Below are 22,964 nucleotides of genomic sequence, written 5' to 3'. Positions count from 1 at the left end.
TCCAAAGACATGGGAGCACAAGGATGTTGGCCCAAAATGCTGTACAGCAAAGACCAGCTTTGCCCATGAGAAGCAGCCGTTTAGTAAAACGAACATATCAAAGCAGAGCCCTTGACCTACCTAGATATTCTAGCAAACAGGAGTCATCCTAGCTCTGGGTTATTCCTGCTGTTTTTTTCTAGAAAAGCACAGGCTTACAGGCCCTTATTTTGTGAAGGATGAGAGCATTTCCTTTTGAACACATAGACCAATTTCAGCCAAGTGCAACAGAGGTAATGAAGTTTCATGAGGCTTTGAGGCCATAGAGAAGAAACAACCAGAGCTGCCTTGGCTAGGGGAGATGCTGTTATTGTGAACTTGTATTTACTACATACCAGAAAACCCACAAAGGAAGAAATCCTTAGAAATGCTTCAGTAGGGCAGGGCTCAGGTTTCTTCCTTTAATGCCAGAAATGAGCAACCATGAGACAAATCCAGAGAAACCAATTGCACACATACCTGTTTCCAAAGCTTCCCATGTGTTTTTTTATTACCTCCATCAGCTGCTTTAAAAGATAACACTCTAGTCCAGATTACACTCCCCTACTCTGGACACCACATGGCATATTATAAACCCACATGTTCCGTCTACAAGCCGTTCATTCTGATTTTTCCTTTAAACAGCTCAGTATTAATTTAATCCTTTCTTCTCTGCCATCTAGAACAGCATACTTCTACAGGCAAATAAATACTAGAGAGGTGGAACTAGAAGTAATGAAATCTAAATTTAATTCCAGGATGTTCCTGTGTTTTATCAAGAAAGAGGCCATGCAGCAGGTTGAAACCCAGTGTGCATCAAATATGCTATGCTTCACAGCAGCAGAGTGTTGTTTTTGGCAGATAGCATGGTAGGACCCTGACTATTGTTACACCAGGAATTCAGCAAGCAAACATTCAAAAGGTGTTGCATTTCCTTGTTTAACATACTTGCTGTTAACTACTGCAGCACTCTACCAAGAAAAAGGGATATGTTCTGGAAGGCAGGCTGTCACCCCAACAGAACAAATGGGTTTGAGGTAGAAACAGTTTGCTGTTGATGGCCTCCAACACATAAAGAGCCAGCAGGGAGGAAGCTCTCATACCTTCTGACCTGTGTATCAAGCCACTGCTAGAGCAGAGCCCTTCGGAGGACCCCATGTGCAACCCAGCTTCTACAGGCCCACTGCCCACCCCTCTCCCATGTCCATTGAGTAGCAGGATGCGAACACATTATAAAAGCAGCAAAGCTGCTAAATCTTTACAACTGGTTTCAATGTACAAGCCCCAAAATACACTTTGAGTTTTAGAGGCTATGCTCCAGACAATTATTTTTAATGCATTAACCGGTCTTGTCTCACAAACACTGGGATGCAAAGAACTTACTTGCTGTGTCACCAGCTGGCACTATGCTTTGAGGTCATTATGGTTTGCATGATGATCTCTATCTTGTATGTAAAATTGCACCAGGCAAGACATGCTCCAGTGCTCTGACTTGAAATAAAAACTTCAGTTTCTGCTGAGACAGTAATCCACAGCTGGAAGTGCCATTACTTCAGTAAGAACAAAACATGACAAACTGTGCCAGGATGCGAGGAGGAGAGCAAGATGTACACATACTTGGGGCTGTGGGAACTGCAAAAAGCTTCTGACGAGGAGTCACCTTCCTGTAGGAACCTGTCGAGAAGCCACAAGGATTTTTATGATAGTGGTTTCTTTCAGCTGCGATGCAGTTGTAACACCCTCATTCTGTCCATGAGAAACTCCTTCAGACTTGTAAATACAGTTGTAGCCCAAGTCCAACTCTCGTAATTATATCATACATACTTAAACTATCCCTGCAGGGCTTTGTTTGTGTTTTAATAAACAAACCCTAAGAAGTGTCTGTTTTTAGAAAAGAAAACAATCTTAAGCAGGCCCCTTTCTGCTCTGAGAAATCAGTACAGGGCTCTAAAATCACTTTAAAGAGAAGAACAAATAATTAATGTAACTTTACAAGCTTCTGCTCCACTCCACAGAATCTGGCATCTGACTTCTGTTCTTCAATGAGGAGATCCACAGAGACCAACAGAAATAAGGCTATAGTTGGCGTGAAGTTCATCCAAAAAAATTCTTTTTTCCAAGATAAGCTATTTCAATTCCAGCAATTACAAAGTTTGCCCTTATGTAATGGCTCAGGTAACTTGAAAAAAAAAAAATTACTACATAACAGCTGCAACACCAACTCTTTATGCAGGAAGGCACTTCCTGCAGAGAAGAATTCACTCACACAGCAAGAGATTAAAACAGAGAGCATTATTAACTGGACTCACCCTACCTAAAAGCAAGCACCTATTTGAGATGTCTAAATGAGGAGAAAAAGTAGAGAACTGAATCCAAGGTAACACCCAGGTCCTTACTCAGGAGACAGCAGGGAGCTGAGACAGCTCTTATCTCAGTATCTTGAATACAGTGCAAAGACCACATGCTTAGGTCTGTGGTTAGTGACTCACCTGCTTAAGTCATGCAATTAAGGTGAAACCTGAGATCTCTATGTAAATATAAGTCTCTGGACTTCGCAGTTGTGGAGTATCTGCCTGACATCTGCTAATAGCTCAGAGCAGTCGTGCTGACTCCCAGGCATCTCAACTGGCTTCAATTCCCAAGCTATACTGAGGGACGTTCCCAACACTGCATCGGATGCATCAGTCCAGTTAAAAGAAATACAGCGCACACTGATCTCATGTTTTGCTAGCATTCCCCACTCAAATAAGAGTGAAATTAAACACTGAAGAATGTTTGCTGAAAAATCAAGTGCTTTCTACTCTCTCTCAACTGCAGGTCTGAGATCAGCTGTGTGTACAGGTGCAGTAAGAGTTCCAGATGATTGGTGACTCTAAGCTGGTCCAGAATGCAAGAATGAGAAAGCTTGATGCTCCATTCACAGCAATGAATAAGCACACTAAATGTGTCTGCATACCTGGGAGAATGGCAGCATAACACTCTGAAAGAACAGAAGCCATACTTGGAAAGACGATCAGCATTTTCCACGATCAGCATTTTCCACGGCATGGTCACACCTCCAGTGCAGCCTTCTAAGACCTTGTAGTTGGAACATTCAAGCAGAGCTCATCTGCATAAGCCCCAAAAGGCCACTTGTCTGCTGCTAAGCTGGCAAGGACAGGAATGAAAACAGAAATGCAACAAGATATGCCCTTCCAGAGCCCCATTTATTGAATGAATACAAAAATAAGATCATGTAAATGTAGAGGCACAGTAATCTGCTCCATGGTGAAAAGATATCTTGGGTTAGCAGTGAACAGTGTTTACAATGCCTTGTAAACAGACCTCTTAATAAGCAAGAAGCGTACCGAAACATGACATTGGATTAGAAGCTCCCTGTTGTGGCAATACCCCACACTTCTCGTCTAGTGATGCCAGAGCATTTTGTAAGAGCTGGGAGCATCCTTCACTTCATTTCCAGAGAGGAGCACATGAAGCCAATGAAACATGATGAACTCGCGCTCTAACAGTGCAAAAAGCACCACGTCATTTTCAGAGGACGTCGTCTTACCTCTTGATAGGTTAGCTTTGCAATGAAAAATAACGGCCAAAACTATTGTGCATTATGGAAAAGTTTTAAGAATGGCTATTCTTAAAGCAATCTCTTGCAGTTGAATAAAAATATATATATATATATTTTTTTTTCTTACTACAGTACATGGCATTTCTCCTAAATTGCACCAGAAGTAACTTTGGAAGCACTTTCAGTTTGTGTGATAGGCAAATGGGAAAGACAAAGTTGGGTAGGTTTTCAGTCTCCTTTCCGTCTCTCTTACCCATTACTTTATCCCCACCTTTTCACATCTCTGAGTCCACATACATTCCATTGATCAGGTAATCCACTTGCGTATAATCTTTCTTTTTGTAACTTTCATAAGCCTGCATGAGAAAAAGAACTATAACAGTTATTAAAAAAAAAGTACCAAATAAAAGCACTGCAAGAAGCAAACTCTTATCCACTAAGTACTGAGTCAGAGGCTCAGCAGCGATGAGAAGATATTCACTGTTCGTGCCCTGAGTCTCTGCAATGCTCAATGCTGTTGTACCAGGTGAGTTTGCTGGAGCTGTGGCTGTATGCTTAGTAGAGGGAACGTGAGATGTCGACCTTATTCCATGCTCAGTCATAGCTTCTGATGTAGGGCCAATAGTTAAAACCGTGGCACCTTTGGTAGAACCCTGAAAAGAAGATGATTCACTCAAGAATGTCGAGGCTTTACTTGTTTTTGGCAACGTTACAGCTGTTGGCTTCACAGAATGTGGACTCACAGAGGTGGTGAGTGCAGCAGAGGTCTGGGCATCCTGCTGGGTGGAGGTGTTTAATGGTGGGCTTGGTGTCTTCAGCCCAACTTCAACAGAAGTGAGGTTACTGGAGCGGGATGTGCTCACTGGGTTAAACTGCTGTGTTTCACTCGTACCTGCTTCAGAAGTGGCAGCAAGGGGAGGAGAAGTGGAAGAAGGAGGCAGTACTGAACCAAAGCTACTATTTCCTAAGTTTTCAGTGGTGATCGGAAGCTCGGTGACATTGCTGGGAGTGGAAGCAGTAACATTAACAGGAGAGGGAGAAAAGACAGTGGATGACATGGCTGTAGTCTGGAGACTTCCAGAGGCATTGGAAGCTTTGGTAGTTGTTTCAGAAGTCGCAGTGAAGACAGTCATATTTGTGCCAGTCGATACGACTGTGGTAGTGCTGGCAGTCACTGTTGTGGTGGTACTGTTGCTTGCAGCTGTTGTTGCTCCTGTATTTGCTGAGTCAGCAGCAAGCAAATGCCTCAAGCGTATCCTGTAAGCCTGAGTGGTTGAAAAAAACAGGTTTTCTCTGTTGCGCTGTTCAACCTGTGCATTTACTGACCTCTTTTTTTCCTGTTGATAGCTTTGGTGGTGAAACAGGAGAGTTTCCCCGAAGACAACTTCTTTAAAGAGAAAGAAACAATGAGTTCCCTAAAAATAAAACTCTGAAGCCCAAATCTGACCTTACTCACACATGCTTGAGGTGACTTTTCAACTTTCTGCCTTGAAACTGCAATGTTACTAAGGCTGCACTCATTGTACAAGCAGCCTCTGGCACAAAAATCCTGGCAATTCCAGGAAAAAAAAAGAAAAAAACAATGCCAAAATATTTTCCCTTTCTCTTAAAAAAAAACCAAGCAAGTACATCTGTTATGCCTTTATTTTTCAAAGGACAGAGTGTGGAATGCAAATGGCCTGAATGAATCATGCCTTTAAAATAGAGAGGCCAATAAAAGTTACCCATCATGCACACATAAGTGCCAGAGCTGTTACCAGACAAGTATAACAATTCTTCCATTTTACAGAATCATTATGCAGGTATTTTCACAACCCATCTCCCTTGCCAGTGATGGTCTTAATTTAAGGCAAAAGGATCAGATCTTGGATTTAGCAAGAGTTTGAAGTACGGCATTACCTCCCAGCAGATCTCTGATGTCTTGGTCTCCAGCATCCTGGCACACGCTTAGCCGGTCACACCGCAAGAGGACGCAGTGACTCTGGTAGGACACAGACCAGTTGCACTGATGGTTACCTAAAAACAGCAGTAGACAGGTAATTGGTTAATAGTCCTGGTAAAACACACATAGAACCCTCAAAATCCTTCAGGCCAGAACAGACTTCACCTAAAGTCATATTCTTCAAAAGCTTGCCTAGATCCCATTTAAATGCTAGCATCCAACTAGATGTCTTAATGAAGAAAAAAAAAGAAAAAGTGAGTTGCAGCTGAGATGACATCTGTCACCCACAGGAGATGGCTCTCATCTCAGTGCTTGAAGTTGCAAAGAAATTTATTCCTTAGCTGCTGAACCACAATACCACTAGCCAGGGGAGGCATCACAGAAATTGCATTTCAGTCAGTCAAATCCCAACAAGTTAAATAAGCTCACAGAAGGAACTCCCCCTCCTGGCATCCCTTCTAACTCATTAGCTTGTTTCTGTCCTTGTCTGCGTACACACAAACAAGCTTTGAGGAAGAAATGAGCATCCTCCAACCAGCACATCTCAAACACTGTGCTCTGCTTGGGGCTCCTTAACATACAAAAGCAGCATCGACATATTGGAGTGAGTCCAGGGAGGCTACTAGATAATAGGGAGGCTGCTGCACTTGATTTACAAGAGGGGCCGGAGTGCACTGGATTTGTTCATTCTGAAGAAGAGAAGGCAAAGAGGAAATTCTCATTGCTCTCCTCATCCACGTACTGGAAGGGAATGCCACTCACGAGCCAAATTCTTCTTGAGGGCACACAGGGAGAGGCAGCAGACAGCGAGTGCCAACACAGCAAACTCCATCTCAACACAAAGGGAAAAATGAGCTTCCACCATAAGGGCAGTCAAATGCTGGGCTGGAAGCCTGGGAGATTATATACCCTCCATTAGTCCTTGAACAGCCTGATCTACGCTGGTTCTGCTTTGACATGGCTTTGGACGACAGATATATTCAACAGATCCCTTGGTGACTTAGCTATGCTGCAATTCTATGTTAATATCACCTACCAAGGGGTTCATTTCAGGGACTGGGAAATATCGCATGTTGTAACAAGCAGCCACAGGAGAAGATAACAGAACACTCAGTTTGTGATGAATCATCACCAACTGACCACCCATCAGCAGATTAAAGAGAACTTCAATGTGCAGTAGTAGCAGCAGGTCATTTCTGTGTTCTATTAGAAGTGTAAGAAAGGGCAAAGAACAGGCACATGTGGTACATATGGCATTTAAAGCTCTTATCTACCAGGAGAGTTACCTTCACTGAGAATATTAAGGATATCAGAGGCTTGAAGTTTTCATAATAAAACATTTACACTACCACTGTTACCAGAAGAATTTGGAGAAAAATTATGAGCTTGAAGAAATCCCTGTACCTACAGCTGAATGTGCCATTTCCCAATCTCACCTTCTGTTCCTCTCTTGATAAACTATGCTAGAAGAGAATCACAGACCATCTACCATTGGAAGTTGTATCATTTCTTGCTTCTTGGGTGAACAAAAAGCCATCACCATACTTTGCATTAGTACGTATCTCAGTCAGTTTAAATCAGTTCAAAATAGTTCAGAAAAGGATGGAGGGGTCACCACTGTTACAGCACTCTGACTTCTGCTACCATTGGAAATGCACCCAGCTGCCCCAGGACAGCAAAGTACTCCTACAGAAGTGGACTGATGGGTGCTCCAGCTGGAGCTGGAGACCGAGGCTCCAGCTGATGTTTCCAATGCAAGACTCTTGCCCCCCAGTCACTCCTCTTTGCTCACTTCCAATTAGGAGGCCTCAGGTAGAAAAAGCAGCAGAAACCGGAGGGACAACAAAAGCTGTACAGAGCCATTTTGAAAGGAAAGCAAGTAGGCAACAAACATCAAGATCTCACCATACAAAAGTGGTTTATTTCATTTTTAAATCTGCTATCACTGGAAAGAAATCACAGATCCTCAAAGGCAAGCCGAAACCAAATACTGGTTTCTGTACTAAACCAAGTACTGGAGAAGCAGGGAGCGGGAATATTTGCTCTTGCAGACACATTGTATTTTCCCTCACCCAGAATGATGACCAGGTGGCACTGCTCCCTGAGCCAGTCTGTTCAGACACTGAGATTCCCAGCCCTGGACCAACCACCACAGAAACATCCTGGGAAAGTGCTAGAGTGTGGCCTGTGATGCAAAAGGAATAACAGAAGCTTATTTGCTTTCCAACACGGGTTCATCTTGCTCATCAGGAGTCCAGGAATCCCCAGCTGGCAGATCCTTGCCAAGAGCTCAAAAACTCTAGGTGTTAAAAGAAGGCATCCTTATGATGTTCCTATCAATCTCAGACATTAATTTACCATCTAATCTCTACCACAGCATCACTGACTCTTTGTAGGTGCTACAAGCTTTCACTAGATGGGACTAGGTAAGTTAGGGTCCTTAACAAGGACACCTCTGAAATACTTGTTTAGAAGTTGAAGACTACTTTAGAAGTATAAAGACATCGCAGAGGTAAACATCACAAAGCTCTTCCCTGGTCTTGTTTAATTCTGTGCTTGATAGCAGGATAATTAACGCCTCATTTCTAAGGGGGGGAAAAAAAACCCCAAAACCACGAATACCAGTGAACAAAGACTACTCATTCCAATGCAGCTGTCTACTCTATAGCTCTGTTCACTTGCACACATCTGGCAGCATGGAATTACCCTCCAAGTCAAGCGACCTAACACCATTTGCACGCTACTAGCGCATACTAAGTGCACACGAATGCTGTTTCTTACAAAAGCTAGAAAGGCCATAGGAAATGATCGTTCTGAATTCAATTTAACCAAAGCTGTCAGAAATTATTTAGCACCAAAGTACTGCACAAAGAAGCCATACTCGTAAATGCCTGTAAACAACTGGAGCTATGGAAAAAAAAAAAAAAGGTTGTTATTAGGGGAGCAGAAGAAACCTTTAAGGAAGGGAAAAATCAGCTGGAATTCCTGCCCAAGGACGAGAACCTTACCTGAAGCAGCTGGGCCTTTACAAGCCTGCCTGCATTGCTTTTCAGTTGTCAGCCTGTTTATTTGCACTACATGCACACCTCTGGCTTTCAGGACAGAAAATCTGTTTTCGCATATACAGAAGGAGATCAGTAGGAAGAATACAATGGCAGTCCACATCTTCAGGGTTGGCCTTGCAGGCAGCTCTCTTTCCAGGAGCCTGCAGTACAGGGAAATGCTTTCTTATATCAGCTGCAGATCAGCTGCAGTATCCCTACAAAAGAAAAAGAAAACAACTGATTTATATGAAAAGGCTGAAAAAAAAAAAAAAGGTTTTACTAAACACAATCCTGACAGCAGGAATGGAAAGAAAAAAAAAAAAAAGCACAAAAAGCAAGTTGGTATCATTGCACAGCACACAAGCAATGAAGCAGAGGCAGGAAGAGAAAAGCCTATTCCCAAGTTCAGTGTCTTTCTTTGGAAACACAGCACTTTGCTCTCCCTTTCTCAGACTCCAATAGAGAACAACTCAACTCAAAAGCTAAAAGTGTAACTAAAGTTATACTTTATTCCTTTATTTTCCTTGACATTCAAAGGTGAAAAATTTTTAAGGATGTGAAATTTATCTTCTACAGTCAAGATCTCCACAAAGAGCAGGAAGAGCTTTGCTACCTATTGCTCTGATTTCAGCTGGCAGAGTTTATCTGTCTGTTGTCAAATACTCAGAATGTACAAAGCCAAACTTAACGCCCATAGCAGCACAGATACGGTGCCTTTGGACTCAGTCTGGAATCCTTCATCCGTCCTCAGACTCAGCAGACATGCTTTCACCAGCCTGAGCATACTGATAATACAGGGATCTACAGATCCTGCATATACTCAGAACCCAGCCCTGCCTTAGTGCCAAGTCAATCACAATCAAGCATCAGGATTGGTTCATTCCTGCTTTGATTTTCCTGCTGATTGTCAAAATTGTTGATTCAAAACAAGCAAGAGCCAGTAATTCATACTGTAAGACACACCAGCTATTGCTGAAGGAGATTCACACCCATTGCAAGGCTCCTCTTCTCCACACAAAGCAACTAATAGGCAATGCCTCTTCTTTGTTACCAATGCACACAAGAGAGTCCCAGCAGATGGGATCTCATCCTTACAGTCACTGAGCAGCTCCCATTGACTTCGGAGCAGATCATCAGCTTCTATCTGGACTCACTGGTTGTTTCCATTTCCCCCCCACCCCCCAAGTTTTATATGAACAGCCTGAACCAGACTAAACGTTGACTTCTTCCCTAAGCAGCTTTTAAAGGCAACTCTCTTTCTCACCTACAGCAAGCTTTAGTCCTCATCCCACAGTTATAAGACATATCACGTGCTTCAAGAAGTGTCACGATGCAACTTTGCCTGATGTCTCAGAGGTGTACACGACTACTGCATTTGAAGACACAAACAGATCATAGCACAGAGGATGAGCTGCATGTGTGAATGGTATAAATAAGCACAGCAGAAAGCATCCAACAATCCAACAAGCCCACAGTCTCGATTCCACCACACATGCAAGGTTTACCTTGAGCTCTGAACTCCAGTCCCAGCCACATTTGGGTATTTAAGAACTTGCATTAGAGCCCTCCACCCACCAACCACGAAAGCCCATGATAATATTTATGAGTAATTCTAGATCGTGACATTTTGATGCCTTAATGAAATTTCCTGCGTTTTCTCTTTACTCCAGTTTCCAAAGTCCTGACCAGGGTAACAGAAGTTTAAACTCAAAAAACTACCCTCCCTGCAAAAGGGTGAAACATCAACAGCTATTCCAGACTGTGCTGGGCTGCCAATAAGTCAAAGGTAGGAACAAATCTTGACCGTAAGTTGCAGTGCATCAAATTCAGCATCCCTAGTCACTCTGTAAGTTCTATGAGGAAGTGCCACGTGCTTCCCAATGCACCCTTCCTGCTTACCTCATATTTATCCTAATTATTAAAAGAGTTTTTTTCCAAGTAGGTTTCTTACTCCAGCCAGAAGTTCATGCTGGGTCGTCCCACCTGGCAGTTGGAAGCATTTCAAGCCCCAGCAGGGAAAGGCAGCTCACCAGCCCCATCTAGTCCTGCCAGCCCAGTTCTGCTAAGGGAAGAGTTGTGCATTGCACAACAACAGCCCTGTGCAACAATCAGGTGATCACTGCTTATCAGCTTGTCACCTTACACAGAAACAGTTGCAGGATTTTTGCCGGTTTTTTTTGCTTGTTTGTTTCACAGGTCACCAGCAGAGATTCAGCAAGCAGTACTTGGCTCACAGAAAAAAGATGTTAAAGAGTAAGCTTTATATTTTAAAGAGAGTCCTGCTTATGTTTGCACTACCCTCTCAAGGTAAGGAGGTGTAAGAAGGCTTAAAAAAAATTATATTTTATAGCCTAAAAAGGGTCAATAGGAGCGAACAGGTTCTGCAATAATACATGCACTTACTCCTTTGTCCAGGCCAGAGAATGAAGGGGGCTCAAGGGTGACCTTATTGCTCTCTACAGTAACATAAAAAGAGGTGGAGGTTGGCATCTTCTCCCTGATAACAGTGACAGGACAAGATGGAATGGCCTCAAGTTGCACGGAGAAGTTTCAGGTTGGATATCAGGAAACCTTTCTTCTCAGAAAGAGTGGTGACGCAGTGGCACAGACTGCCCAGAGAGGTGGTAGAGTCACCATCCCTGGAGGTTTCCAAGAAACCTTTAGATGTGGTACTAAGAGACAAAGTGAGGATGGGTTAGTGGTCAGACTTGGTGATCTTTGTGGTCACTTCCAGCCCTAATGATTCTATGATTCTAAACATGGCTGGTGCCCATCAGTCATTGGACCTGATGACCAAAAGGTTCTGGGAGAGCTCTGATCACAGCACTAATAGGGGATTAAGAATAGATAGTATGAACATACTTACATGGCACAAATGCTGGTGCTCAGGAGGTGGTAAATACAGGTGGTATGGTGGCAAGACTACACACACATTAAGCAAGCCTTCACACAATCCCATACATCCATAGCAAGAGACAAAATTACTTACAGATCACTCTTCCAACTTAACCACCGCCTGTTATAAGTACAAGCAATAGGCTTTATTTCTTCATTCCCCTCATGCTTCTAACCCATCCCATATGGTTCCATTTGTACTCCAACTCCAAGAAACTCCACTGAGCACTCACCCCACACAGCTACGTCCCAGAAGAGCACTTGCTAAAGCTTCCCCTCCCAGTTCTGTTGCTCCCCAGATTACACCATCCTCTGCTTTAGTCAGAAACAACAAAAATCAACACTAGCACTATCAGAAGCAATTTTGAGAAATCAGGGCACAATTCATTCTTTGAGCACTACCTTCTCCATATGTAAAGCATCCCCCAAGGAAATTAAAAGTCAAAACAAACCACAAAAGACAGCGAAGGAATAAAATCTGGGGGAAAAAAACTACACTCTGAGAAGTGTAAAATTTACTTTTACCATCTGTGGCTACAAATCAACAGGGAACAAGCACACTGGAAAACCAGAATAACTTTGAGTCAACAACTAAATGACTGATGGCTTTGCAATGTACACAGACATCCAGAGGGCACTGCCTGCTGGGTTTCAGAAGTGTTCCTCCATTCTTGCTGATTTCCCTGAACTCAAGCAAAGGAATTATGATGGGGGAGGAGGGAGGGGAAGATAAATAAAATCAAAGTGTTATTTCAAACAACATCCATTTGAATGGGTTGATGTTGAATATGAACCCTTGGCTCCATGCCCTCTCGGTCAGCCTTTTGCTCTTGGTTAAGCAGCTGCAAGGTACGTGCACCGCCTGAACACAGCATGGCAAAAGGAATGAGGTACAATTAGACCAATATGTGGAAGGAGGGAAGGAGTGTGTTAGAAATCACAGCTGCAAAGTGAGCAAACAAAGCAAGTCATTTAGGGCAGTATGTGCTGTTTTGAGCAGTCAGCACATACTGGTCCAAAACTCATACTAACAAGTGCATGTGCGTGGACTAGACATGAAATAAGGTCAGAGAGCTGCAAATAAATCATCTTCCATTCCCCTGCAGCACGTCTGCCTGTTTCTGACAGAAGGTGCAAAGAAACTTTGAGGTTTAGCACAGTTTTAGGTAGGAAGGTGCACAGCAGGTGGTGTATAGCACAGAACTGCTCCAAAGGAATCCAAGTAAAAGAACATGACACACAACTGCAGGGACCACGATCTCTTTCTTCACTGCAAGAAAGGCATTCATGCAGTTCATGCTCCCACGGGCCAGGCCAGAGCAGAATGGAACTCAGCAAGGCTCCTCATGCTGCAGGGAAATAATGTGAGGACACGCTACAGGATCCTGGTGTCCTCAGAACAACAACACAGAGAAAACAAGGGTGGAATGCACTCTATAAACAACGAGGCTATTTCTCGCATTAAGCTGAAAAGACAGAAGGCCTGGCTTCAACTTGCTATTGTTGCTAAATATTGCGTGTGTTGTCAGCTATCAGAACAAGTGTATATTTTACCTTTTAGAAAACAATTAAACCAGGCTTTGCTAAGGAAAGACATGCATATATTGTCCTGCAAATCAAGGCCAGAACATAGGAGGCAAAGAACCTGTGCTGCAATCTTGAGAAGCATTTGGCTTTCCAAGCTTGTCCCTGAAGTGGCACACACAGGCAGGTCTGGGAACAGAAGGGGCAGCACCCAAGTAAATAAGGCTGACTTCTGAATCACAGTTGCATCAGTGGGTGAGAGGGAGAGATGAGGATAATGGCAGGGAACTACTTATCCCATCAAGAAAGCTTTACTTTGGTCCTGATTTGTATCTACAACAGTGTCTGCCACATATATCAGGTTGAGGATGTGCAAGAACACCACTTTGTTACTTTGCCAGAGGAAAAAACAAACAAACAAAAAAACAGCTGGCCCTTTAGATTGTTTTCAGACGATTTTAACTACATTATGTAAAGAACTTGCCCCAGAGCAAGTAAATACAGTTTGAAAGGCAAGTTCAACACCTCCATTAATATGTCCTCCCCAAGATCTCCCACTGAGCACTACCCATGGCTAGCTGAGCACAGCCAGAGCAACTTGCATCACTCTCTGAACAGCAGCCTTGGAGTCATTAAGTTCCCTTAGTTCCTGAGGAGGGTTAATGACAAATTACACAGCTGTTTCTACAAAATGTCCCCTGCTATAAACAACAAAGGACAAACTGATCAGATGTGGTGAAGCAGGAGTGCTGTGGATCACAGGGCAGAGAATATACTGCTGATGACTGGGTAGGAGGTCATAAAATCATAGAAGAGTTTGGGTTGGAAGGGACCTTAAAACCAGTCCCAATCCCCTGCTGTGGGTAGGGCTGCCCCCCACCAGATCAGGCTGCCAAAGGCCCCATCCAGCCCAGCTTTGAATGCCTCCAGGGATGGGCACCCACAACCGCTCTGGGCAACCAGGTCCTAAGTGTGAGCTCAATTCCTTCATTTCCAAGACATTTACGCTGTGTGAAGCAGCCTACTTCCTTAACAAAGCCAGGCTATTGCAGTCAAATGTTCATTTGCTGTTCTAATGAAAACTCGCCCCATCACTTCCAGTATTAACAAAATATTCCACTGGGAGAATGACTAAAGTGAGATGTGCAGAGCTCTTGTACTCCCCAAGAGAATCTTCATGAAAGACACACCTAGAAGTCAGCCATGGATATGCCAGCCAGGCTAGTCTGCTGCCCAGCAAGCTGTATCTGATAACCACTGGGAGATGATGTGACCCAGAGCAGCTCACAAACTTTCTAGTAGCTCACCATAAGGACAGAGATGTATAAAACCCACTCATTTTCTACAAGAATTGCCTAGAATGTTTAACAGCATTGAATCATTACATCCACAGAAGTAACTTCCACAAAAATGTTCTTGGGTGAACATCTCCCTATTCCTTGCCAGGAGTGAGACCTTTCCACAAAGAGAAGTACCATCTGCTGCTACACCAGGACACAAGTTGCATGTGCTCTGAAATAAGATGCTGGTGCGAGTCAGGAAGAATGTCATTTATATTCCTTCTGCTATCACACAGCTTCTTCAGAGCGTAGCACCGCACAGCTGGCCATGTATTGCAGAGGAGTTGGCACTCATCTGCATCAGCAGGCACTTCTCACTGCAGCAGGCAGAACAGAACAGAACAGAACGTTCAATGGATACCAGTGTGGTGCCCTCTGTGGTGCTGCCTCTGCTGGGGTTTCTCCCTGCCTATGTCCACAAGGAAGGCAAAACCAATCCTACAAAGCCAGAGCCCACAAAGACTCCACCACATTTGATTCTTAAGGACAGCCTCCGGTGAGGCTTCTTGAGCTGCTACAAGCTCTGAAGTCTGCTGTGGAAACGGTGATCTTCAAAAGAAGTTTGCAGCTGCTGCAGCAAGCATGTGTCCAGCTGCCCCCTATGACTACCTGCAAGAAAATCCATTCTGCTGCTTGTAAATGGCCAAACAGTTAATGCAACCAGACCTTACAAAATACTCTGGCGTAATTGGAACACTTCAAAGGCTCTTCAAAGGGTGGTGGGAGCTCCAAGTTTGGCAGAGAAGCTCCGTGATCACATGGAGACTTGGCTGACACACACACATTCCCCATGCAAAAAGCACTTTAGGCTCCATGCTGACCAACGTATGACACATGAAACAGGGCCAAGGCTACGCTCTGTAAAGCTCTCTGGTAACAGCAACAGGGAGCAGAAGCAGGAGCTTGGAACTAGATGATGCCCAGAGGTCCCCTCCAGCTCCCCATAGTCCAGCAAAAAGAATGGGAATCTATTTCCACGTAACAGATGGACTAATTGCAGGACCTGAATGACAGACTTCATTCCCCCAGATGACGTGTTATACCCTTCAGGCTCCAGATTATCAGCAACTCACTCGATCTTCCTTTCCCAACGGAGAACCCAGAGAGGAAAGAGGTTTTAGTGGTTAGAGCCCATGTCTGGCAGCTGACAAAACTAGAGCTCAGGTTCTTTCTCTACCTCCAGCTTCCTGTGAGAGTGATGCAGTGCTACTGACTCAGTCTGTGGCAGATAGAGCAGCAGTGGTTTTTGCGGTTGGCTTTGTTTCAGTTGGTTTTGTTTTGAATGTCTATCAGCTTTATCCACCTCCTATGTCACAGAGCACCTCGGCCCCCACCTGCCCTCCCCATTTCCATCACTGAGCGTAAGGCAGTTTGCACAGTTCTTACTTAACTAATGAGGACAGTGCAATGCACTGAGGCTTCATGTCTATCACACATAAAGCCTTGCCTCCAACAAAAACAAATGTCAAAGTCTAAAACACAAGAAGCGCTCCCAGCACCACCCACTGTCCTTCCTCACCCATGTTCACCCCCATGTTCTGTACTTAACATGGTGAGAACTACTACTCAACCGGGCTTCTCCTGTGAAAAATGACTGGACAGCTGTTTCATTTGTGAAAATGCAGCTTGTTTCAGAATATGTGAAACAATTCCATTTTGCATATGAAGAGAGATGAACTGCCAAAGGGTAACTGTATAAAGCTGGGAACAGACTATAAATCTGTCAACACAAATTCTTCCAAGCAATGAAAATGTGCAGTACAGCAGAACTGCAACCTTGCCTGTTCTGACCCATACCCAAAGAAGATACCAAATTTTCAGGTTCACTGTTGTCTCACAGGAACAGGAGCATTTGACGACACATGCTTCTAATTAAACAGCTTTCAGCAGTTACCACCAGAGAAACCACCCCAGTAGGCTCCCACTTAAACAGAAAAGCTTTGTCCAAAAACAAGGCTCTGCAGGTTAAGCCTGTGCATGACTTTGAGCAGGGCTATGCAAAGACATGACGGTACCCTACACTATAAAAGCATAAGGTAACACCATGGAGAGCTGAGGAACAGAGAAGTTCTCCTTTCCCATGCAGTCATTGCATTAGGATCTTTTTGCTCAGCCCTAAAAGATGGGACTAAGGAGAGCGATGCTGGATCTCTCTTTTCTCTAAGGATGGAGGATCTTTGTGCAAATCCCTGAAATGCAGAAAATTGAATCAAAAGCGATCTGCCTCCACTGTAGGTCATCATCAAAAGCAAATCAACCAAAAAAACTCCTATAATCTAGGAGTCTTTTTTATTCTTCCCTGTTTAATCTTGTTAAAAAACAAAGGTTGCTTTATAGAGAAGAACTGCCAGGTGAGATGCAGCAAGAAGACATTCCAGCTTACCACAGGCCAATAAACTCCCATGATATTTTCACCATATGTACGTTTGCACAAATCAAAAGATTATGTCCAAAATCTCCAAGCCAGGGAGACATTTACAGCAATTACAAATGAAGGTTGCTGGCCACACACCTCCATGCTTTGCGATTTTGATAACTTGAAGGACATGGAAATCACCATGCGTGGTGGGGGGGGAAGATTAGCAAAGTCTATTTTTCTAAACAAAAGGAGAATCAAACACAGTAGCAGCTCTCCTAGCCCTTGCTGGCATTTCTATGGTAGGTCCCTCACAGATTTCTGAGAGCCATATACCAAGCTAAACTTAAACCATTAGAACATACAAGAAAACATCCTTCCCTCTCCTTACTCTCAGTGATTTCTGTGGCTGCCAAGGCAGCACAGCTAACCAGCAGAGGTTAACAACTACTGCAAATATCACTTTGACTTTGTACCAAAGGCACAGAGGTGAAAAGTTGCATTATTCCTATAACTAGTCTTTCACATTCCATACAGGGTTCAAATACAGAATTTTTTTTACAGCACCCTCAGATGCTTCTATGCTTACCGCAGTCTCAATTTTTACCCAGCAGTACAGCAACAGAAAATAAAGGTTTCATTTCTGAAACTTTATCTGCTTTATCTTCCCATCTATATTATTTGATCAAATAAGACACCACCTTCATTTCCAAGTTTTGCCAACATCCCTTTCAGGGTGCATGGGAACTGCTGAATCACGGCCTGAACCTCTGATTGATCACCTGAGGCGAGCACCAAGTCAGCCTCGGGAGCACAGGTGAAGGCAATTCACCTGTGCTGCTGGAAGGGGTGAGCCTGGCTGTACCTCTCCTAGACCCATTTAAGAGCTGACTACCAGTAAGGAAGGATCTCTTCTGGAGATCCTTCTTCTTGAGTTTTGCAGTGGCCCCAGGACATGGGTAAGCTTTCTATCTATTCTCTTTTTATTATTATAATTTACTTAGCTAAAGTCTCTGATTTATTTCATAATTGTAATGTCTTTATATTCATTGATTATGCACAGGGATACTCATCCTTTCATGTGTTTGTTTTTCTAAAACTGAAATCTCTGAGTTATAAGTCCTCTCTCAATTTATAACACCTGGACTGGTAGCTACAGTAGGTGCTTAGTCCCACTCTTCCAGATGTTGTGAACTGTGAAAAACAGCTGACAGACTGAACCCCTTAAAAAGTCTTAGCCATTGATTTTTATGCCAAAGGTATTCTGTAACAAGGGGAACACTGGACTAGAAATACAAAAAGAATAACAAGAACAGCCCTGACTCAGGTCAGCATGCACTAATTATCTGAGCCAAGAGACTGTCAGACATAAGCTGCCCAAGCATGGACAACAAAAACAGAAATAAGGACAAACCTGTGAAAGTCACACTACATGTAGAATCATCTGAGTTGGAAGGGACCTTTTAAAGGTCATCTAGCCAGTCTCCCCTGCAATAAACAGAGATACATACTGCTAGATCAACTAGGATCTCCTGTCACTCTTGTCAATATGCTGAACGATGTTCAGAAGAATTCAGCTCCAGCCTAATCAAATATGAACCTGTCTAATTCCATCTGTAATAGCCCAAGGCCATTATAAGCCAAGAATCAACAAGTGGAACAGGCTGCAACTGAATAAAATCAAACACATAGCGAGTGGCATGCCAAGAATTAAATAATTTGCATTTGAATTAACGTGTACCTCCTGCCTTCCAAATGCTGCCTTTGCTCCAAAATCAGTTTGCTGTAGGAGTATCTGCAAACCTGGAATGAGAAGAGGCTATAAATATTGATGAGTGAGGATATAGGCAGTCAACATTGAGGAACAATGCTTCTCCTTCTCAAAGCAAGTGAAAGAGCCTCAGAACTACATATCAGACAAATTCAGCTCATGGGCTGGGAAGTCTCACCAAATGGTTCTCATGACCTCCGCTCACAAATCCACCCCTGCCCTCTTGGCAGCTCTTGCTCCCATTACAGATTGTTCAGCCATGCACAACGCAGCAGTGAGTTGCATCAGAGTTGCACCAGCTGAGGAACAGATACACAAGGTGAGCTGGCACCAATGCATGTTTCCTTGATTCAGTAAAATGCAGCTAATGGTAAAACTTCTGTAATTCTGAAGTTTGTATTTTTACAGACAAAACCCAGCCCTGAGGCCAGCACGTAGACCTAGGTCAATCTACTCACTGCAGGCAGGTAGACTGAATGCTGAAGCACTTCTTTAAAAGATGCACTTTGACCTTTCACAGAAATCTGCCTTTAGATTTACACAGCAGGACCCAACCTATCAAGGATGAAGTCCTACTAAACCTCTCATGGTACCAGAAGAAGGTACATTTTATTTGAATGTAGAATAGATAGGACATGCTTCACTTTACTGTTTACACTTAGTTCTAACATCTTTGCTCATTCAACACCTTCATCTTGTTATTAGTGGCAATATACGTAAGGAAATACATAAACACAGTAAACAACTTTGTGCGTGAATTGTATTTACAAATTCTCTTTTACATCCAGTCATGAAGATGAATCGCTGCTATAGGAAATCCAGCATCAGCCCTGTGTTCATTGGATATGTTCAGTGGTAGCAACTGTAAACGTGAATGCTTGAGTGTACTGTGGGATATACCTAATGGATCACAACTGTGGAGCAGGTACTTTAAAGCTGGAAGGAACCTTTGATAACAGTACATTTCTGCAAATCAATGGATTTATTCCAAGACATGTAATAAACTAAAAGCTCATTTAACAGAATGGTTTTCAGTTCCCAGTCAACCCCCAGGGGACCATTTGCCCACTCTGCTTTGCATTACATCTGCTTCCAGTTTCAGAGGGGTCAAAGACCAAGTGTAGAACATACAAAGCAAAAGGAACAACGTGCTAATAGCACCAAGACTTACAGCAGCAAGGCAGAGAAAGAACAGCCCCCATCCCATTAGCACTTTCTATTTCCATTTTATTCCAAAACTCTCATTCAGATATCCCTTATGAAGATGGGTAATCAATACAGGAAATACACTTCTGTTACAGCTGAATGTTCACTGAATAGACTCCATTGCATCCTGCTCAGGAGCAGCTGTAAGCATGCATACTTTGGGTGCAACATGGTATATATTTAACAAGTATTGTACACAAGGGTCTTCTACCACCACTGACAGTACTTACCATTTTTAAGGGCAGTTTTTCAAAGCAGCAGCCACAGAAACACAAATCCAACTTCTGGATATAACGAGATTTCTGAGTTCAATAAACTCCCTTCACAACAGACAGAAGAACGAGTGGGAATCTACAAATACACCCGATCCAGTCAAAAGCTGCTCTCTAAAATAGAAATTAACTCAGTACTGTGCAACCCTACTTCCATCTGGCAGCGAAGCCATCTGTGTTACAGATCCATGCAGGCTATGTGCTTCTTTAAAATTCAAGCAGCAAGTGACCCTAAAGAAAGTTATCGGGTGTTTCCATGCCAGCTACCTGCCTTCAGCACCAGTTCTTCAAACATACAAAGTTAAACAAATAACTTCATGCATGAGAGAGTAAGTCTAGCAGAACCAATGGAACTTGTGACCTACACAAAATGAAGTCACACAACTGCTGGCAGGCTGATGATATTGCACTTCCATATCAATATTCCTTTAACCAAAACTCAACAAAAAAGTCAACATTTTCTCCTTCATCAGAGATGAAGCTGCTTGCACTTCAACATAGTGGGCACCACCAGTCCACATAGATCCTTGCTGGCCGACAAAGTTGCCCAAGGGTATGGATCAACATGGCACCATCCTAACAACTCAGCATAAACCATTCTAGACAAGTTCTCTTACTGGGTTCACTGTCTAAAATAAGCTCACCTGAGACACATACACAGCAGATGTTGACAAAAGCATGATTTCAACCACGGCACATGCCTGCTCCAACAGTCTGGAATCTCAGAGATGGTCACCACAGCCAGAATACAGAGGTCTTGCCATATCTATGCAGCAAATACAAATTGTAGGTGACTCTCTGCAGAGATGAAAATCAACACCCAAAATAATTACATCTGGCTTCAAGGCTTCAGGAAGAGTTAGCACAGCTTTTGTAACAGGAAATTGTCTTTGATATCTGAGAAGTCTCCGAAGCTATTCATTACATGGGAACTAAAAAAATTTAAGATGTTCCAAAGGAGAAAGGACAGGAAGGCACACTGCTCTGTTATTAAGCTTCTTCAGGTCAAAGAGTGACAAAAACTCAGATAAAGATTCAGAGAAGTTACTGAACAATCCTAGAGACAACATCATTTTTTCCAGATCAGCTGAGACTCTGTTCAGAAACAAAAGGACATGATAACCTAAGAGAAAACTGAGGAAAGAAAAGTCCTGAATCAGCACCATTGAGAAAAGCATAAAAATGTTTACAGCAACACTTTCTGTTTATTAAGTTAGCAATTAGGCCAAAAATCAGAAGACAGTCAGTAGATAACTAGGGAAAAAATAGGGATGCTCTTTGCTCCAATGTGGGGAATTTTAACTTATCATTGGACATTTCTCAACCATTAGAAAGCCTCATCCTCTACTTGCTAAGTAAGTCCACCTCCTGTTTGTCATTGGGTGAGAAATTAGAGAGATCTTCCATGGCATTTTCCAACAGGCTCTCCATTTTGAGTAGATATAGGAACCTAAGTCCAGATACCTCCCCCCCCCCCCCCCCTCTCAGAGAGGGCACTAATCCAGCAAAAAGAGAAGCAGATACCATAAATGGTTTCCACACACAGCACATACATGTACAGAAAGGTCATCTTTGTAACACAGGTCAGCCTACAGCCAACACTGCATCAGTTCAGAAGAGCAGAGCCAGGATGGATTGGTCATCCCTTATCTCATGGGGTGGAGCAGGAGGCACGGGAAGACTGAACAGTCTGCCTATAGCTGTAAGAGGAACTGGCCAGAGTTCCCCATCTAATGGACTTGTTTCACTGTAGAAACCATACTGAGGGTAGAAATCACACAATCATTTGTAACCAGGACTTGCTGTCAAGAGTTCTCAGGCCTTTAAAAGAAGCAAAAGCCAGTAAAAGCCAGCATACAAATGACTACAGCTGAAAGCATGGGAAAAAAAAAAAAAGTGTAAAATATGATTGTATGCAACCACTCCCCTGAGACTGTCAAAGCATTTTCCCAAAGAGATGGTAGAGCACAGAGGTTTATCCTGAGCACAGAGGTTTATCCTGCTATTTAATACAGAGAAGCCAAACAAAGAAAGATAGAGAAGACGACTGGGCTAAGGAACATGCTTAATCCTATTAAATTTAATGAGATTTCAGCCTGGTCTTCACATACAAGTTGTATTCGGAGTTTAAGTAAGTGGATTTAAAGCCAGATTTATTTAAAGCAGTGCAAAATCCTCCCCATGCCCAAGAAATATAAATCTAACACAAATATACACACAGAATTCAATGAGAACATTCATCTGTTTCACCGAATTTTCTTCTCTAACTTTTATTATTATTATTTCAAGCAAATTTTAAACCCTTCTATTTTCTCTGTCTGAAGCGTATGCTGAAGATCTTCTGCCCAAGCACTTCTCCATGCTGAGCATCATCTCCCTGGCACTTCAGGAAGGCAATCCCAATGCCTTCCTTCTGCAGTTCATCCTCTCCACTGGTACAAGGATGCATCTCCCACATACCAAGCCAGGCAAGTGTTCCCTGTCATGCTTTGTACCACACAGCAGTCTGTCTAAAGGACTCAGCAAGGCCTGTCACGCTGATGAGTCACTCCAATGCACATCCACCTAACAGGCATAGGAAGAGGGTTGTCCTTAGAAGAAGCAGTGATGGCTGTGAAGAGGGTTCGGAGGAGAAGAAATATGGCATTTGTACACTGATAACCTCCCCTGTCAAGGTGACCCAACAGTCCCACCCGGTGACATTCAGCAGCAGCTGTGGCAGTGCAACAGCACCTCCACTTCTCAGCACCAAAAGTCAAAATGAGATCACAGAGGCAAAGCCCACAGCAGCAGAGAAAAGCAAAGCCATCAAAGGTAGTAAAAAAGCTGCCAGGACTTCTGGCACCTGCACTGCCTGAATTCAAAATGGACCTGAGGAGGCCTCATTACAGGCCTACCCAAGGTAATGCCAAACCCAAGGCACACAGCCCTGCAGCATGGACTCCACTGGAAGGCGACAGCACTTGGCCAAGGACACTTTATTGCAGGCACTACCCTATGCCACCTGCGAGGCAGCCTTCTTGGAGTACCAGCA

The 22,964-nt window shown here is 43.3% G+C and overlaps 1 protein-coding gene across 10 annotated transcripts in view; it reads right to left on the bottom strand.

Moving 5' to 3' along the window:
- Positions 1-237: 237 nt before the first annotated feature.
- Positions 238-22,964, bottom strand: part of C6H11orf24 (chromosome 6 C11orf24 homolog) — a 92,014-nt gene continuing 69,287 nt past the window's right edge. For 5 of the 10 annotated variants that reach the window (XM_048949952.1, XM_048949956.1, XM_048949955.1 and 2 more), the window contains 3 exons: positions 8,531-8,781; positions 5,480-5,596; positions 1,741-4,967 (listed from right to left, as the gene is read on the bottom strand). In XM_048949952.1, the coding sequence (XP_048805909.1) occupies positions 3,856-4,967; positions 5,480-5,596; positions 8,531-8,687 (1,386 nt within the window). In that variant the 5' untranslated portion in view covers positions 8,688-8,781 and the 3' untranslated portion in view covers positions 1,741-3,855. Of the gene's footprint in view, positions 4,968-5,479; positions 5,597-8,530; positions 8,782-9,830; positions 9,936-17,382; positions 17,434-19,888; positions 21,371-22,964 lie in introns of those variants that run through there. The other 5 variants (XM_048949958.1, XM_048949960.1, XM_048949959.1 and 2 more) reach the window with 5 other exon arrangements.

This window comes from Lagopus muta, chromosome 6, assembly GCF_023343835.1.
Source record: "Lagopus muta isolate bLagMut1 chromosome 6, bLagMut1 primary, whole genome shotgun sequence".
In the NCBI taxonomy this organism is placed as follows: domain Eukaryota; kingdom Metazoa; phylum Chordata; class Aves; order Galliformes; family Phasianidae; genus Lagopus; species Lagopus muta.
Note: the sequence above shows the minus strand (reverse complement) of the source record. Positions and strands in the feature narration are given on the sequence as shown.